Source organism: Tasmannia lanceolata, unplaced genomic scaffold (assembly GCF_043159265.1).
Source record: "Tasmannia lanceolata isolate RefF3 unplaced genomic scaffold, GAP_Taslan_0.1 ptg000013l, whole genome shotgun sequence".
Classification (NCBI taxonomy): domain Eukaryota; kingdom Viridiplantae; phylum Streptophyta; class Magnoliopsida; order Canellales; family Winteraceae; genus Tasmannia; species Tasmannia lanceolata.
In genome coordinates, this window is record NW_027518690.1 from 19,646,176 (window position 1) to 19,665,325 (window position 19,150).

The 19,150-nt window shown below is 39.1% G+C and overlaps 2 protein-coding genes and 1 pseudogene across 2 annotated transcripts; all 3 read left to right on the forward strand.

Annotated features, from left to right (window-relative positions):
* Window positions 1–10,718: 10,718 nt before the first annotated feature.
* LOC143891055 (uncharacterized) lies at window positions 10,719–14,652 on the forward strand. Its single transcript, XM_077395708.1, has 5 exons — window positions 10,719–10,732; window positions 10,836–13,247; window positions 13,338–13,646; window positions 13,722–13,821; window positions 13,906–14,652. The coding sequence occupies exons 1-5, from the start codon at window positions 10,719–10,721 to the stop codon at window positions 14,650–14,652; spliced, it is 3,582 nt and encodes a 1,193-aa protein (XP_077251823.1).
* Window positions 14,653–15,519: 867 nt separating this feature from the next.
* Window positions 15,520–16,702, forward strand: LOC143891056 (uncharacterized). Its single transcript, XM_077395709.1, has 5 exons — window positions 15,520–15,831; window positions 15,964–16,149; window positions 16,230–16,322; window positions 16,404–16,505; window positions 16,582–16,702. The coding sequence occupies exons 1-5, from the start codon at window positions 15,520–15,522 to the stop codon at window positions 16,600–16,602; spliced, it is 714 nt and encodes a 237-aa protein (XP_077251824.1). The 3' UTR covers window positions 16,603–16,702.
* Window positions 16,703–16,892: 190 nt separating this feature from the next.
* LOC143891057 (1-aminocyclopropane-1-carboxylate synthase 6 pseudogene) lies at window positions 16,893–18,064 on the forward strand (annotated as a pseudogene).
* Window positions 18,065–19,150: the final 1,086 nt, after the last annotated feature.

A 19,150-nucleotide genomic window follows, 5' to 3' on the forward strand; every position in this document is an offset into this window, starting at 1 on the left:
GTTCATTAAGTTGAAACAGGTGGACCCACCCAAAGCGATTCGATCTTATTCTTCCGGGTCCATGTTTAAATCTAACGGAAAAGATTTGTGGGCCACCTGTTAAGCAAGGTGGAGGCAATTTGAAGAATGTAATCAATCTACAATGTGGGGCCTATCGCTTGGACAGTTTAGATCATTCCATGGAAGTGATATTTGGAGGATACAACTTGTCTATGCCAAAGCTTTCTAAGCGGACAATTTGGATCATCTCGTGGAGAAGGGACAGGGGGGAGCGATAAATTTATGTAATGGGTAACCAATCTGACGGTTCGGATTATCCTGTGGAGATGGTTCGGCAGGTTCTATCCATTTTCATCGTGGTCTATCCAATTGGACGGTTTGGATCTCCTTTGGTTGCAGCTTACGTTTGACATTCTTTCTTTTCATGAGGGAAATGATACCTACTCTCCCTCAATTTTTGTAAACAACACTCTTCACTCTAATAATATTATAGAAAGATGTTGAGATTCAGTTAATTAAGGAAATGTGGAGTGTCATTACTGAAAGAGGCGAGTGGCGTTTTAAGGATTTTTGTAGCTTGCTCCAAAGGTGGCAATCGGTTTTCCCTTTTTCCTAAAAGAAGACACTTTCTTTTACCTAATAGATTTCCTTAGTTGGTGCAAATATGCAATTCTAAAAACATCTTCACTTGCCAAATTGAATTTTGCAAAGTTTAGCATGTTCTGAAATCTTTGGGCATCCCTTTCTTAAGAATTTGGAGAGAACATTCGGTTTTTTCTAAAAAAAAAGTAGCAAGAGATCTGTGACAAAATAATAAAAAAAAGGAAAAGCGCAGAAGGCTGGTAGAGGGGGGATATATAGAAGAATCGGCCCTCTCTCGGGTCCCTCTCTAGCTGAGGCCTCCCCCCATGTTCTGTCTTTCTCATCTCCTTCGCTACCCCCGGTTATCTCAATCTCCATCCCTCACTCACGAATTCTATCTCTCACACTCGACAGCAGCCCATAAAAAGAGAAAAAACCGAGCAAGAGGGAAGGCTCTGTTTGAGAAAAAAAGAACAACAACAGCTCCATGCTCTCTCTCTCTCTCTGATCCTCCCCATCACCCTTCGGATCCCGCTGAATCGTTCTCAACTCCCCTCTCATCTCCCTCTACTTCTCCCTCGTGTTTTCTTTTCTTTTTGTAGACTCCCAACAGCAGCCTTCGGTGTTCTCCTTTCTCTCCCTTGGCTTCCCTACTCCAACAAGAACCATCTCTCAATCACCACTCTCTGCAAATCTCTACCTAGGCAGCCTCCACTTCTTTGGACCCGCTCTCTCTATCTAGTCTCTTTATTATAAGAAGAATAAAAGGAAAAAAACAGAGCATGTTTTTTTTGAAGAAAAAGCTCTCCATTTTTGGTGGAGAGATCCCGGAATAGAACAAGTTTTTGATTTTCTTCTTGGAAGAAATCTCTCGGGCTTGGATCTGATAGCACTCTTGGCCCTTCTCATCTTAGAGAGGAGAACGATCCCTCATATCTCCTCTCTCTCATCTAGACTCTTGACAGTAAGAAAAAAAAAAAAAACAGAGCAAGAGAGTCGGATTTCATGAAGAAATAAAAATGCTCTCGTCTTTACATATCTTAGAGATTTTTACACAGCTGACTTGGCTCTCTGCTCTCTCTGTATCCCCCTCTGTTCCTCTCACTCTCTATCCCTCTTTCTATCTTACTCTACCTCTCTCGTCTCTCTCACTCTACCTCTCTGGTCTCTCTCATCTATCTCTCTCTCTCCTGCTGGTGCAACTCTCTCATCTTCCTCCATTAACGCCACCATCCCTACATCCTCTCCCTCTCAACAGCCATCTCTACATTTCTCTTCCCCATCTCTCTAAACATCAGTAGCCCATTCAATCTCTATCTCTCCATCTTTCTCTCTCTCTCTCTCTCTCTCTCTCTATATATATATATATATATACCTCTCTCTCGTCTTCTCTCCCTCTCTCTCTCTCTCATTCTCTATCTCTCACCTTCTCTCGGCAGTGAAGAAGACTCCGCAAAATAAAATTAAAAAAAAGAAGAGAAAGAGCGAAAGAAAGCGAGCATTGGATTACGCGTCGGCGATATTTTTCGGGTTCTCCGGCTCTCGGATTCTGCGAGGATCCCCACCATAGGTAAGTACACTGTTCTCGAATTTTTTCGAAATTATTTGGTATTTTTTTAGATTTTTGCATGATTTTTAAGCATTTAAATGATTTTAATTCAATATTAAATGTGTGTGCTTAAAATCATGATCTGCATGAGTGTTTCAATTCTGTTTCGTCTCGAAATATAATACAATGTTCTACTTAAATGGAGTAAAATAACTATCGGATCGGATCGGACATTGGATCAACGGTTTTTTAGAGATTGAGTAAAGAGTGGTATTTTATTTAAAATAATGGCTGAGTTATTACGAAATTCGAAAAAATAGCCATCTCAGGATGATCTATTTTTTGGAATTTTAAATTTTTCTTGTGTTCATCATATCAGAACAAGGTTAGGGGACGTTTTCCGGAGTCGTAATTTTCTCGAAAATCGTGTTTTAAAAATAGAAAACTCTTCAAAAATATCTTTTTGACGAAGAAAAATAAAATATATACTAAACGAATTCCAAAGTTAATGAAATTTCGTGGGAAAATAATATGATACTGATACATTCTACCATGAAGTTTTGAGAATTTCTAGAATTTGTTTGGTATATTATTTTATGCTTTCTTTGAAAATTATCAGATTTTGGGGGACTTTTTACTGACGTCCGATCACGGATAAAATTCTCAAAAATTTTACAGTAGTCTTAAATTCCATATTTCTTGTTACTGTAAAAGTTTCAATTGGTTTTGAGCTTGTTTCATGTGGGATGTAGTGTTAATTCATAATCTGGTCTGAAATTGAAAAATCCGAAATTGATAGTAACTAGGTTCTAAAATTCATGAAAATCTTATAGCATGCTATTTTTACTTATATCTTACTACTGTAGAAATTTCATTGAATTTAGAGTTCTATTTCTAGTAGTTTCTGTGTTATTTTTGCAATCTGGTCACTTAATTGTTAAATCAAAATTAAATATGAGCTTAATGTAAAAATCTGCAAAACTCTTCCAATAGGCTACATGCGTTCCCATCTTACTGCTGTAGAAGTTTCAATTCATTTCGAATTCGTTTGCAACAATTTCACTTGTAAAATCACTCTTATGGTATAAAACTGATAAAATTCATTGAAAATTCGAAATTAATTAAAAATCTTCACGAAGCTCCTAAGGAACCTTAAAATTCTGTCACATATTAATTTCCTAATCTATTGAAACAGAAATTTTAGGATTTTTAGATTGTCCTGGAAAAATGGCCACCACATCCATAATCGTATCCCAATTGCAACCGATCTTTGACAATTTGAATATTTAAGCTGTAGCACGTTGTTGGCTCCGAGGTTACTGTCCACGGAAATCCTGAGATATGCCAGGCAATAAGGTGCTATAACCTAAGTATTAAATTGCACAAGGAAAGAGCGCACGATTCCCTTCCTTGGATACTATTCTGGGCCGAAATTGGTGAACCCTAGAGCCATTGGTAATCCTTAAATGTCCAGAAACTGAAAATCCTTGAAATCTGAAATTAACTAACTTCAAGAGCTTAAATTGATTTGTCTCATGTCTTTCGGAACCATTGGATTATGGTTTCCAATATAAGAATCATTAGAGCCCAATTTAGGAACACTGGTGTCGTGTCTTGTCCTAAGTTTTAGGGAGTCTTAGGTTTTAGGGAGTCCTAGAGTTAGGAGTCCAGCCTCATCACGGACGCTTGCTATGAATAGCAATAGGTCTAGTTACACTAGTCACCCAATCTTTCCCTAGGACAAGCCTAGTGAACTAGGATGTAGGCTAACCTGCATTAGTCTAAGGAACAACTTGCATTTAGATAAGAATCATATAGCATCTTAGATGAAATCCTAGGATAATAAAATCATCAACTTGAATTAAAATAACTTCTCTTAAAACTGTTGAAACAGTTAATCCCGTCTAGGTCGGTGTCTTAGTTGAGTTAGGCATAAGTAGCTTAGCTTAGGTGCACCGAACTACGTCGACTCTGATCCCAGTGAGGCTTGGGTACGTAGGCAGCTTGGATGTCTGATGGCATACCAACCGCGAGTCGGCACCACAACAAATTGTGGTGTTTTGTATATTAATTTTCTTGTAAATGCTTAATTAAATCACTTAGGACTTTCCATGAAATTAGAATTTTAGGAGAACTTTTACTTAGATTGAATCCAGACAAATTAAGAAATCAAGATACACATTTAGGATTCACATTGAAATTAGATCATAGGATGCATGTCACATAGTTAGCACATTAATAAAGAGTTGAATGAACCATTTAAAATGAATTTAAAAGAGTTAACTTTTGGAGTTGAAGACCGATTATCAGGCAGGAATGGTGCATATGGTGGATAACTCCCCATACCTTCCATTCTTGTAACCAGGTAGCGAGTCTAGATTTCTGGTTAATTATGGGTCCTAGATCCCACATCTAGGTGGCGACTCTGTCAGTCTCTTTTGTGTGGAATTTGGATTGCCTTAGTGATCCCAAGTTCACATAAAAGATGAATTAAAATCAATAATAAAATGCACACGCCAATCGCGTGGGTACGAGAGACCAAGAGAGTGCGTGGCGGCTCGTGCCCCGCCCCTCTCGCGGGATCGGATCCAACAGAACCCCTCTAATCTCTTTAAATAGGGCTGCGTTCCATCTCCTTATCGCGCCACTCTGTCTCCAGTCCTACAATAGACAAAAGTGTAAGCCCAAGGGTTTCCATGGGTTGATCATTCACCTTACCTTCTTGTTTTGATGCTAGCAAACCAAATTGATTAGCATTTATGGTCCGATGTGTTGCTTTGAGGTGTTGTGTTGTATACAGGATTTTCATGTCATAATCCCCATTACACAACTCTTCACAACACATGACTTGTGGATCAAGGAGTAAAAGAACCAAGAGCTTGCACCTACAGTGAAGGCATCCTCATTTGGAGATGTTCAAGTAAAGAAGCTCATCATGAAGATCCCACAACTTCCTAAGCAAGTGTCAAGAAGGAGCTTGGAGTTGAACTAGTCATTGGTGACACCTCATGTACCTCAACATGCATTGAAGATTGGAGGACAAGTCACTAGAACCAAACAAGCTCAAGAAGTTCACTCACAAGCCGAAAAGTCCAAGAAAGTGCAAAGGAGCCAAGACATTCCAAGAAAACTCAAGGTTCTTATTTTTACAATGTATTTTGAGTCCTCTTGATTTTATGTTTAAATGCACTTTCAAAAGGTTTTCAAAATAGTTTTTATACTTAACATTTTACATCTTTGAAAACCATAAACATACCCAAAAATGTGTTTGAAAACCTTGGATTTAAGCCCAAAGACCAAAGACCATAGCCCAAAAGCCCCTGGATTTTAAAGTTAAAATGAAATTTTTCTCAGGGCCGGTCGACCGGGCTAGGCCGGGCGACCGCAGGATGGAACCTGAAAACCCAGGCCATCTCGAATTTTCTCGAGCCGGTCGACGGGTCAAGCCGGGCGACCGCGGATATGTGTCTGTTTCAAAACATAACAATCCGTCATTGGTTTGGGTGGGCGACCGCCGTGGGTCGGTCGACCGAGATAGGTTTTATGAGCCAAATTTTTTAGCAAACAGTTAGCCCTGGCCGGGCGACCTCCATGTAGCCAGTCGACCGCGACGGTAAGAAATTTGAAAATAGAATAGGGCGCCCGATAGGGGCGGCCGACCACTGTAGCCCGGTCGACTGCCGCGGTCAAGCAAACTAGCCGTTGGGGCATTTTCTGCTTGGCTTTTTAAAGCCTATTATTTACAGTTTTACCCCAAACTGTCATATTTTCAAATACACTATATATACATCATTAAAACCTATCTCTACAAGCTTTTGAACATTTGAGAAAGGTCAAATTCCATTTCTCTTTGAGCTTCAACATTTTATTTCAAAAGTTAAAAATTTCTTTGATCTTCCATTTCTACATGTTATAAGAGGCACTCCATAGGACTTTTATTTGTTTATTTCTTTGAGTGAATGTGAGCTTTCAACTTTGTAATTCGTCTCTTCGGCCCGTAAAGAAAGGTGAGGAAAAGGGTCTCCGACTCAGCCCGTGAAGAAAGGTGAATCATGTGCAAGGGTTTGACTCGCTTGTCAAGGCTTTGTACGAGGGGCTTCGCTTTGGCCCTTGAGAATGGAAAAGCAAGGGTTTGTTCCCTTTGGAGATGAAGGAGTCGGGTGTACGACTTCATCATTTTAGTGGAGATTCCAAGGAGGTAAACTTGAAAGAGTGGAGTAAGTCAAGTTGTGACCGAACCACTACAAATCTTGTGCTTTGTGGATGCTTGCTCCTTTATCTCTCTCTCTCTTGGTAATCTCTAACCTTACTTATGTTTATGCTTTAATTGAACAAGGGTTAGTGAATCCACTTAAGATAAATGTCTAAACCCTAAATTGCATTATAATATATATTTGAATAAGGGTTAGCTAAATGTTCATAATTAGAAAGTTTAATCCCTAGAGTTTATTGATATACCTATTTGAACAAGGGTTAAACTAATTAGTGCTTAATTAAATGGATTAATTTTTAATCTTCTTTAATTAAGCCTAAAATTTCTAATTGACCAATTCACCCCCCTCTTGGATTGTCACACCTGTATTTCAAAAAGAGATAGAGACGAGAGCTCTGGTGCTCCACGGTGTTAGAAAAACAGAGGGAATCATAAACCCAGAGTTTCTTTTTCCTTATGTATTGTCTTTTCCATTTGATTTAGTTAACTTGATTGTGGTGAGTTGCGAGATCTTTCGAGACTCATATTACAACAAAGGACTTCAATCAGGATAACAATTGCTTATTTTCTTTCTTTTGTAAATTCATTTAATTTACATTCTGGAATTAAGCCTAATACAAATAAAGGATAAAAAGATGAGTTTTTCTGATTAAATTCTTCAAAAATGCCAAATCAAGTCAAGAGACTGGGTTACCCGGGCATGAGGGGTGCCTAACACCTTCACCGGATGTAATCATAACCCTTACTCAGATATCTTTAAGGACCATGCCTTAACAAACAAAGCAAAATTATGGGTTCTAGGCCCAGAGCAAAAGAACCGCTTTGGTTATTGCTCCTTCAATGAAATTGGGATCTTTATCCACATTTCATCGGAAGAGCTGGCACGGGTCCAAGGCCCTAACCTAGGTGGTGACTTTGAGTTTCTCTTTCTTATGAAATCCTGACTACGATCCAGAGTTCAAAAGAAACGCAGATCAATAAACACTCCTACAAAACATGATGTGGTGATCCCCAACCACCCCTGCGCACTCGAGAAAAAACCGACCCCCACACATATTCTTACTTTTATAAAGCTATAAGAGTCCCTTCTACAAAAGAATCCTAATTGCTAAATAACTCCTAAAGATATTCTAAAAGCTAAAAACTGATTGGTTGTGAAAGGTAAAGATAAGATTTACAAAACAAAATATTTAAAACGACTAGTTTTGATGATACGTCTTCTTGACTGAATTATCGGCAATGGAGTCTCGGATATAGGTGCTATAGATGCGTCCGCATCAATCTCTCTGGGTCGGAGAAAATCCGTCCTCGAATTTGCATCCTTACTAATTTTCATCGGCATCATTTTTCCATGATTCAGAAAAACTCATCCTCGAATTTTGAAGTGTGAAGTACGCTAATCATGTGAAACTCTAGAGCATCAAACTCTTCTACATAATCTCTACGACGAAAATATAATCTTTCTTGATCTTGAACTGGCTTGGATTCATAAACATCCATTGTAGGCTTCAATGTATGATCTAATAAAAATGGATCCACAAAAATTGATGTAGAAATCAAATTAGTATTTTCCCATTTACCCTCCACTTCGATCTCAATGCCGTGAGATCCAATTTTTTTTGCTTCTTCGTTCGTGGTTTCGTAGCACACAATAGTCATATCTTGTGTCACCACATCCTCGTAACTATCAATTATAAGATTACTCATAGTATGCAGAGTAACCAATGCCTCACCACAGTCATTCCAAGTGATCTCGTAACCCTTATCATCACTGTAGTCGTCAAAACGTGGTTGCTCATCTAGAACCTTCGATTCAACCAACTCTTCAAACTCTTTGACCATATCTAGATGTGGTTGTTCATATAGAACCTTCGATTCAACCAACTCATCAAATTCCTTTGTTGGTTGATTAGGACCCATCCGATCTTGAACTTCCCTTTCAGTCGGTTCAGCCCGCGGAGCACTATGATCAAAAGGGTCAACACCTTTCGAGATGAGACTATTTTAATAGTCTCTCCCAATTCCGAGATGCGCTACGCATTTCGTAAGTTGATGGATTTGCCTCCTTAAATCTTCAACTTCATCTATTTGATGTTCTTGATGAGGATCACAAACACCTCGATCACGCCCCACTACAAGAAAAAAGGGGTATTACCGGCGGATATTTCCCGGCGGTCGTAATATCCGTCGGCCAATACCCACATTTCACCGGCGGTTCCGGAAAAAAGGCCGGAAATATTGATAACATCCTAAGCTTTTTTTTAACCGTGGCCATAATATTCCCGACAGCCATGACCGTCGGCAATATATGTTATTTACCGGCGGTAATAAGTAAAACCGCCGGGAATACTTGATCTATAAAAACCCACGATCCCCATTTTCCCTTTCCCGCGTGAGAACCCGCCCTATTTCCTTCCACATCTTTCATCTATTTGGGCATTTTCCTCCTCGCGCGCGAACCCCTGTTTCCGTCCCTTTTTTCCTTGCAGCTCGATCTCTCGCCGCTTAATCGAGTCTCCTTTCAACGAAGGTAGGTGATTTCGTTTTCGTTTTCCTCCACCTCTGCTCTGTATTTCCCCTTTTGCCTCCACCTCTTCTCCCTATTGCGTTTGGTTTTTGTTTGGTTGTAATAACAGTTTTTTGGATCTCGTTTTAGGGTTTTGCAAAGGGTGGGAAAGAGGGCTTGAAGAAGATAAGGATAAATTTGTTTAGGGTTTTGGAGATTGGAGAAGAAGAGAAGGGTCTGATCTCTCTCACCTCACAAAGATACCAAGAGGTAGTTGATTTTCAGCCCTAAAATTCTTTTTTATTTCCTTTTTGCTCGTTCCTTTCTAACCTATCTAAAATACCTATTTATTCATGGTTTTTCATCAGAATGTAAGGGTTTTTGGGGGTTTTCATCTTATTTTGGGGGTTTTGTAAACAATCTCAGCAGATTGGTTGAGAGATGACCCGTCTCTCAATTGGAATGGGGTTAGGGTTTGATTTTTTACATAATGTGCAATCCCTCTTGCTTCTAGTTTTGAAATTCCATGCGAAAGATATCTGTTTTTTCTCATATTTATTTAATTTTTTCCTTCGTATGAAATGATTTTTCTTCTTCAGAAATCTACTAACCTGAAGAATCTTTTTGTTTCCAATGTTTTTTTCTTTGAAGATTAGGGTTCTGTTCTTTGAAGAGCTTGGATATATTCTATCGCCTTTTGAGTTGGTTTCTCTTTTTCCCAACATGTGCTTTTCATCCTCTTTTATTCTGTTCTTTTATTTTGGATAGTGTTTAAAATCTTTAGATGGATTTTTATAATTTTGGATTGTAAAATCATGTATTTTAGAAGCTAAAACCTGGACTTTGTAAGCTAAAACCCTTATTTTATAATCCTGAAATGAACAATCGAGATTTTAGCTTATTGGGTTATATCTTATAAAATTTAGGTTTTAGCCTGTACAATGCAAGATTTTACAATCCTAGATTATAAAAATTCTTGTATCCAAACAGCCTGTACGAGTTGAATTTTCTGAATGTCATGTGAAGTTTTTTTTTTATTTTTATTCTAGCATGTTTTCGTTGTAGTTTGTTACACAAGTGAGTTTTGTTATTGACGTTTTGTTACTTTATTTATATGTGCGAGTCTTGATTGGCTGGTTATTGATGCTGAATTTAATTATCTGCATATGAAAATTGACACTTGCTGATAAATGAATTTGTAGAAATGCCATGTAATAATTTGTCTTATCTTGAGCTCTTTACTGACTTGTTTCATTTGATTCTTGATTCTTAGCTACTAGATTCAATTGTTCTACCATTGGAAGTGACATGCCAGTGTCATATTGATGACAAGTGTCATGCTAGTGTAATATTGATCTTCTGAATGAATACTAGTTTAATACCCTGAAACTTAAGATTTTCATTTGGCCTCGAACATCGTTCATGATTAGAGGGATGTCTCTCTAGAGGTGGAAGGTGCGAAATGACCAGTCACTCCAAAAGCTTATATTCAAGTAAGTATAAATGTTCGTGTGCATACGTGAATGCAGTAGTTGGATTTTACTCGAACTGTTGGCATCATACTCCCATCAGGTGGGCTCCACTTTGGATTACCCATTGACCCAAGATTGTTCTAATCAGACAATCCTTGCCCACATACCCATTTATAAGCATGGATTACCAAGCTAGGATATCATTATTCTTGAAGTCGTTCCTCATCTCAACCAAGAATATAGACTCCAATTTCACAACGAAACTGGGATTCTTTATTTTAACAAGTGTCTTTGACCTCAATGACACTTTATTTTTCTTCAGTCGTACACATTCGTTCCAATCATTATCATTCTATCTCTGAGTAAAGCAGGAGAGTAGTCATGGATAAAAGTTAGATGCAACTTCCAAGGTACGACCCTCATAACGTAGGGTTAGTTTATTAAATTTGGATTTAACCAATTCGTTATCTTAATTTATAAGCCTCACGCATGTTCCCATTTTTGATAAAACAGAGTTGACCCAGCATATAGGGCAGGGTTGGATCGGTTCCTTGATTTTGCATTTGCCAGAACTAATTATGGGAACAAGATCAAATGTCCATGTGTTAAATGTGGCAACATTTACTTGGTTGATCGAATACAGGCCGAGGATCATTTGGTTGTCGATGGGATGCTTAAGGGCTACGATACATGGATTTTTCATGGGGAGGCAGTGCCATCGGCGTGTGTTATGGCTGACAGTGATCACCGAGTGCAGGATGAACCCATACTACAAGATGAAATGCATGAAATGTTACACGACCTCAACCCATTGTTTAACCGTGCTATGGACAATGTGCCATCAGACAGTGGGGTTGATCTAGGAAATACAAGTACGGAGGGGCCAGATTTAAATTCGCAAAGATTTTTCAAATTATTAGAGGACGTCGAGCAAAAATTATACCCGGGCAGCAAATTCACTAAATTATCCTTCCTTGTTCGACTTTTTCACATCAAGTGTCTTAATGGATGGAGCAACAAATCGTTCACTATGTTACTTGATCTCTTGAAGGAGGCACTTCCTGATGGTGAAACGTTGCCAAAGTCATTTTATGAAACAAAGAAAATTATTAAGGATTTGGGCCTCGATTACAACAAGATAGATGTATGCCCTAACGATTGCATGTTGTATTGGAAGGAAGCTGCTAATGAATTTAAATGTCGCACATGTGGGGCATCGAGGTGGAGAACAGATGCAGTACATCCAGATGACAAGCCATCTGAGACATCTACAAAAGGAAAAAAAATTCCTGCCAAGATTCTGCGTCACTTCCCACTGAAACCAAGATTGCAGAGGCTATACATGTCGAGGAAAACAGCATCTTTTATGACATGGCATGATGAGGGCCGCACAAAAGATGGTATATTAAGGCATCCTGCAGACTCAACAGCATGGAAGACTTTGGACTGCAAGTATAAAGAGTTTGGTTCAGAGACTCGCAATGTTAGACTTGGGTTAGCAAGTGATGGCTTCAATCCATTTAGGACGATGAGTATTGCTCACAGCACGTGGCCAGTTGTTCTAATGCCATATAACTTGCCACCATGGATGTGCATGAAGCAACCGTATATGATCCTCTCACTGCTTATTCCAGGACCATCTTCACCAGGGAATGACATAGATATCTACTTGAAACCTTTGGTAGAAGAGTTGAAGGAACTATGGATTGATGGTGTGCAGACTTTCGACGCAGCGAGGAATGAAATGTTTCAAATGCATGCAGCTGTGTTGTGGACGATTAGTGACTTCCCGGCGTATGCTAACTTGTCAGGATGGAGCACGAAAGGAAAACTGGCTTGTCCATCTTGCCATAAAGAAACGTGTTCTCAAAGGTTGACTCATGGAAGTAAGCAATGCTACATGGGCCACCGACGATTCTTACCAATCAATCACACATTTCGATCTGATAAGTCAGGTTTTGATGGGACGGAAGAATGGAGGGTAGGTCCGATACCGCTATCAGGCAGTCAAGTTCTGGATCAATTACAGAGCATTAACGTAACATTTGGTAAGAAGCCGGATACTAGTGGGAAGAAGCCAACTACAACTGGGAAGAAGCTAGATACACGTGGAAAGAAACAAGATACACGTGGCAAGAAGTCAGATAACAGTGGGAAGAAGCCGAATACCCATGGAAAGAAAAGGAGGCGTGAGAAGAATCCCAATGAACCTGAGGAGAATACCGAAGAGATGCCTCGTAAGGAACACAATTGGAAGAAGAAAAGCATATTTTTTTGTCTTCCGTATTGGGAATCATTGTTATTGTGCCACAATCTAGATGTGATGCACATCGAGAAGAACGTTTGTGATAATGTCATTGGGACGTTACTAAATATTGAAGGAAAAACAAAGGATAGTGTAAAAGCGCGGCTAGATTTAAAGAAAATGAATATCAGGAGAACGCTTCACCCAATAACTAAAGGAAATAACAAGACATACATGGCCCCAGCATGCTTCACAATGTCTTCAAAGGAGAAAGATATTTTCTGTGGTGCCTTGAAACACGTCAAAGTTCCGGATGGTTATTCATCTAATATCTCACGACGTGTGAATATGAAGCAGCGCAAGATTTCAGGATTGAAGAGCCATGATTGCCATGTACTGATGCAACAACTATTACCATTAGCTTTACGTTCATCATTGCCAAAGACCGTCAGCTCGGTATTGATTGAACTTTGTAGCTTCTTTAGAGAGTTGTGTTCAAAGGTTCTCAAATTGGGCGAACTTATGAAATTGAAAAATAGGATAGCACTAACATTATGCCATATGGAAAAGATCTTCCCACCGGCATTTTTTGATGTTATGGTGCATTTGCCGATTCATTTAGCGGATGAGGCAAGGTTAGCTGGACCAGTACAATACCGATGGATGTACCCAATCGAAAGGTATGCAGAGCTTCTCAAACTTTGTTTCAACAGTTAATTTGTGTACATATTTTCAGTACAGAACGTAATACAAGTATTCACGTTTTGTAGGTACCTTTTAACATTAAAATCGTATGTTCGCAATAGAAATCGTGTGGAGGGATCTATTGCAGAGGGGTACCTTGTAGAAGAATGTTTAACGTTTTGTGCAAGATATTTGGAAGTGGTTGAATCAAAGTTGAACCGACCACAAAGGAATGACGAAGATGCTCCGTGTGAATTTGAAGAAGGATTCGCTATTTTCTCAGTATCAGGACGCGCTCTAGGAAAAATTCATATGGAACCCATAGATCCACGGACAGTGAAACAGGCACATCGATATGTTCTCTTCAACTGCGCTGCTGTCAACCAATATCTTGAGTAAGTTACTTCAAGTGTCATAATTTAATATTTCCCGACTCTTCTTTTCTCTTACATTCATTGATTCACATGTAGAAAACACATTGCCGAACTTTGGAGCGAGCGTCCCCGTGCACTCCCAAGGGACATAGATCACACTCACAACAAGCGGTTTCCAGATTGGTTTAAAAAACATGTCAGTTTTTTTTCTTGAACTCAGAATAGGTCTATTTGGAATACAACTTTTTTCTATAGCCATAATCACCCATTTTTTGTATAGGTTGAAAAGTTGCATGAGTCAAATGAGCAAATCTCAGAAAAACTTAGATGGTTGAGCGGTGGTCCATCTAACATTGTTAGGAGATATACAGGCTATATTGTAAATGGAATCCGCTACAATACTAAGGATCGCGAGCAGGGAAAAAGAACACAAACTAGCAGAGTTGTTGTCATTGCAAAAACGAATAGCTTTGCGAGCACACGAGATAGAAATCCAACCACGGGAGATGTTAGTTACTACGGTGTCTTGACGGATATCATCGAACTCAACTATTACGAACAACTGAAGGCATTGCTATTCAAGTGTGATTGGTTTGATATAACACCCAATAGAGGAATAAGAAAGGATGAGTTTGGTTTTATGGTTGTAAACACGGCCCGACGTTTGTCATCGGATGAGCCTTTCATATTGGCATCGCAAGCACAACAGGTGTTCTACGTACAAGATAAACCCAATAAACCCAACAACAATGATTGGCATGTAATCATCAAGACGAAACCTAGGGATTTGTACGAAGTGCGTGGAGACAATGACGAGACATATATACAGAGCGAAGCGGTGGAAATCCAGAATTTTGAAGAAATTGAACAATGGGAACGAACAGATATTGTTGGGACAGAGATTGATATACCATTGGATGTCTTCAGTCATGAAAACCAAGACGAAGAAGAATATGATACGGAGCAAGATGATAGTGATGGAGTTGATGATACCTCCGTGGAACTCGATGGAGGCAATTCTGAGTGATATTTCAAATTTGAGTTGTGTCATGAGGTGTATCTGTGCCTAAGAACAGCTTGGTCATTGTACTCTCATTTATGCTGTTGAAAAGTTTCTTTCGTGGAATATTTTCCACCTCAATCATAGCATGGGTTGGGTCCATTGTACTTTTAGTTACATAACAAGTTTTTTTCTTCTGATTTTCGACTGTACAAGTGTTAAGAACTCGTTGCTCTTGCTCTTTCTATACTAATTATATGCAAGGTCGTGTGGATTATATGAAGTCCTTGAATTAGAATTGGAGAAGGTTCTGATATCTGATATTTTTTCATGCATTGGTAAACAGAAAGATCTGTTTGATTTCCTTGCGCATCCATCAAACAAGAATCCTATCTGAGGTATGTAACATTCCACCATTGAAAAGTAAAAAAAATCATATATGCTAATTTATATGCTCTTTAGAAGGATGTTACTCCTCTTATTAAATTCAGGTGCATGCAAAAGTTTCATTTGATAAGTAGGTTCATCTGATGGTGGTTTCATCTTCGTCCATTGAAATTTGAGAATGCTATGATGTTTTCCTCTAGCAGGTCTACTTACACAGCTTATTTATCTTGATTTTCGTTGGTTTGATTTTTTTGGTATTTATGGTCTGTTCACTTCAGATTATACACCTTTTTCCCATTTTCTGTTGACCCATGATGTATAATTCTAGCTAACCTATATCCTTTAACGGTATGAATACTGGGGTTACAGCTTATATGTTGTCATTTACTGTTTAGATTATGTTCTTGATTTTTTCTCCTTGGTCTGAAAGGTTCATTAAATTTTGAATTTATGATATCTCTTTCTATGTATTGTTTCAAGTTACAGGTTATCTTATACATTTAAAAAATGCCTAGAGAGAGTCAGGCTCCATCCCATTCACATGACTTTGAGCGTACGGATGTTCAGTCTGAAGAGGAGCCTCTCACTGACCAATCTCAGGAGGAGCATCCTAACCGGTCCAGTGCCTCCTCATCGAAGAGGAAAAGAGGGCCTACACTTTGCAAAAAGACTTGGGGCCGACAAGGACCGCCGGAACCAGTTGAATTCAACCAAATTGGGCAGCCAGATTCAGAAAATACAAATCCTTTCGAAAGTTTCCTCGGAAATATTGCGAGGACAGGTGAAAAATGTCCTATCTCATATAGGGACTGGAGGAGGGTTCCACTTGAGAAAAAAGAAGATATGTAGGCAATTGTCAAGGTAAACGTTGTTGAATCTGTATATATGTCTACATTTACTTTTATTATTCTAACCTAATGATACTTATATTTCACTTGACATGTAATACAGACTAAATATGACGTTCCTAAAGACAACAAGCCGTATGTTATAGCAGACCTTGGGAAGAAATGGCGGGAATGGAAGTCAACCCTGAGGACTAAATACTTCCTCCAAAATGAACCACCACCACCTGGAAGCGTGATCCCGTCAGAATATCAAATTCTATGCGACTTTTGGAACTCTCCTGAAGGGCAGGTAGACAATATTACCTCCTGTATTATTCTCTCCTTTAAATTATTATAGTTATATATCTATTTATTGTTTTCACACTGCAGAAACTTTGCGCAACAAATAAGGCAAACCGAGCCCAACAAACGATAGCACACACTGCCGGTTCGCGGAGCTATGCAAGAGTGACCAAGATGGAGGTAATTTCAGTAACCTTTTACGTTGATTTACTATCTCTTTTTTATATTGATCACTTGCTGTCATTATTGAAATGAGTACAGTTCAAAGCTAAGAAGAAAATGCCGAGCCGTGCGGATACGTTTGTGATTACCCATACGAAAAAAGACGGGGAGGCTGCAGATCCTAAATCCAAGGAGATTATGGTATGTTTTACATAATTTGTTATTTAGGTCAACAACTTTATATAACTTGTCATTATTTTCCCTCATATTTTTCAAGGCAAAAATCAAAGAGCGTTAGGAGCAGAATCCTGAACCTGAATCGAGCGGGATCCCTTCCAGAGATGACCTCTTCGGCCAGTTAATGGGCGAAGAGACACGTGGTAGGGTGCGTATGCTTGGGTTTTTTTGCTACTCCCTCTACACGTGTTCATGCTGTAAACAGGATGAACATTCCACGATGGGGAGTTAACCAAAGTAAGATCAGATATCAGAATCTGATCAGAATACATGATTTCGATTAGGTACCCGTGTGTATATTTCAGCTTGTTACTTTTGAATTTCTGCCACCACATAGCCCCTTGGCCATCGATGGTGCCATTATCTCCTGAAGTGAAATCCAACAAAGGTGAGCTCAATTCTTAAGCAGTGAGAATATTTACATCATTCAGTTTCTTTTGAGAATTTAGAACCTCAACACCTTTTGGGCATCCCAATTCACAAATTGGGTGATGCTCAATTGTTCTATAAAGTTTATTTGATATGGGTTTGCTCCTAAATTGTCAATTAAGATGATTGAGAGAACTGTTTTTCATCTCATTTGCAAATTTGGCAATTGGATGAACTGAGAGTACCTGTTATTACAAGTGGAGATAATGGTGAAGTGGCTAAAAATATCTCAGTCCTCCACTCCACCCTCTTTTTGGATCTCAGTCCTCCACTCCACCCTCTTTTTCTTCCAAATCATCATTGCTGATTGATAGGCTTGTTCATAACATTGGTTGCATTATGTGAATGAAGGTGAGAAGTTTCCTTGGAGCTTAATGAATATGGTTATATATTGGACATGTGAGTTGTTGCAAGTTGTAAATTACCATCTTCTTCATGAGCAGGCTCTATCACCAACACATAAACCTAAGGAGGGAGTGTCAAGTCCTCTGTTTTTGGGTCTCACTTTCCTGTTCCTTAGCTTATATGTAGGGTCATCTATGTCTTCTTTTACTTTTTTTTTGTGACTGTCAGACAGAAAAAAAAAATCATGCAACCTGTTAAAAACCATCTTTGTGAAAGAAAATTTCAGCTCTAGACTGGGAGCCATCTATTCTTACAATGAAAATGTTGTGGCTGCGGCTACGAGGCTAGCAAGGTTCTCCTCCATATCGGCTCCTATGCAACATTTGCTAATCTCTATGCTTTCTGATACAGAATTCATATGTGGACTTATTCGTGAAACCAGGGGCAGGTTACGAAAAATGTATTCCCTGTTTGTGGATGGGTTGAAGCAGTTAGGCATCAAGTGCGCAGAGAGTAATGGAGGCTTTTACTGTTGGGCAGATATGAGCAAGTTCATTCGCTCTTATAGTGAGAAGGGGGAGCTTGAGCTGTGGGATAAGCTGTTGAATGTAGCTAAAATCAATGTTACTCCGGGATCGGCTTGTCACTGTATTGAACCTGGATGGTTTCGGTTCTGTTTTACTACATTGACTGAAAGTGATATTCCTGTAGTTATGGAACGGATTCGTAAAGTTTCTGAAAGCGGTTAATTTCACAGTTGGAATGTAATTGGTTTTTGCAAGGCTCATCCTTGGAGAACAGATCATTCATAATCAGATTTGATACTTCCAAGCTCTGTGGTGCACAAGCTTGGATAGAAACGGTTGTATTTAGCAATTACAGGTTGTCCCAGTTGCAAAAAAAAAAAAATGCAATTATCATTAATTCATAAGCTTCAGGGCAAATTTACATGTCAGTATGATAAATACAGTTCAAGAATGAGTGCGAGACAATGTGGGGTATCTCAAGTATGATAAATACAGTTCAAGAAACCTCATCTTCGAGTAGTGGAGGTGATTATGATGGTTGTGGTAAGCAGAAATCGTCCTATTCAAGTTGGGTGGAGAGCCTTTAAGTGTGATGTTCATTGGATTTAAATAGAATTCACCCGCAGACCCCACCGCCCTCTGAGCCTTTATAACACATTGTCAAATGAGTGCTGATATTGCTTTGTAGCGTGTGGGATGCGGAAAAGGTTTACCTTTTGTAGTTCTATCTCTAAGTAAGGCGATCTTCGATGCATCGAACACAAACCTTCTTGTGACAATATTCATTCCTACGGGAAATTTATATTGTGACACGAATTCTTTCGGTGGGAAAAGTGAGGCGATGTCGAAACTGGGACCCATAACTTCAGCGGACCCTCTTGTATTTGCAGCGCAGCTGTTGATCAATGTGATCAAGGAAGTCCCATCAGCAATCTTGTGTGAAATTCCAATGGTAATTGCCATTCCACCACAGTCAAACATGTTGACTTGGATGGCAAGAAGTACATCCCTCCCTGATTTAGAAGTGGAATATTTGCATGGGACGAACTGCTTGAGTACTTCAAGATCAAGTTGTTTGAGAAATTCTGAGAGTTGGCCACGCGCTTATGCACACCTCCTTGCATTTTGATATCAACAGTTCCACAAATTATTTCATCGTATGCTTGCACTGCATAGTTTCGATTTTCTTCATTACAACATTCATGGGAATTTCTTTGTAGCAATGGAGCATCTTCAAAATTCTGGTGCTTCTTTATTTGTTTTGGACCTAAGAGATAATCTAGGTGTACTGGTGCAGGTTTGTTCAAT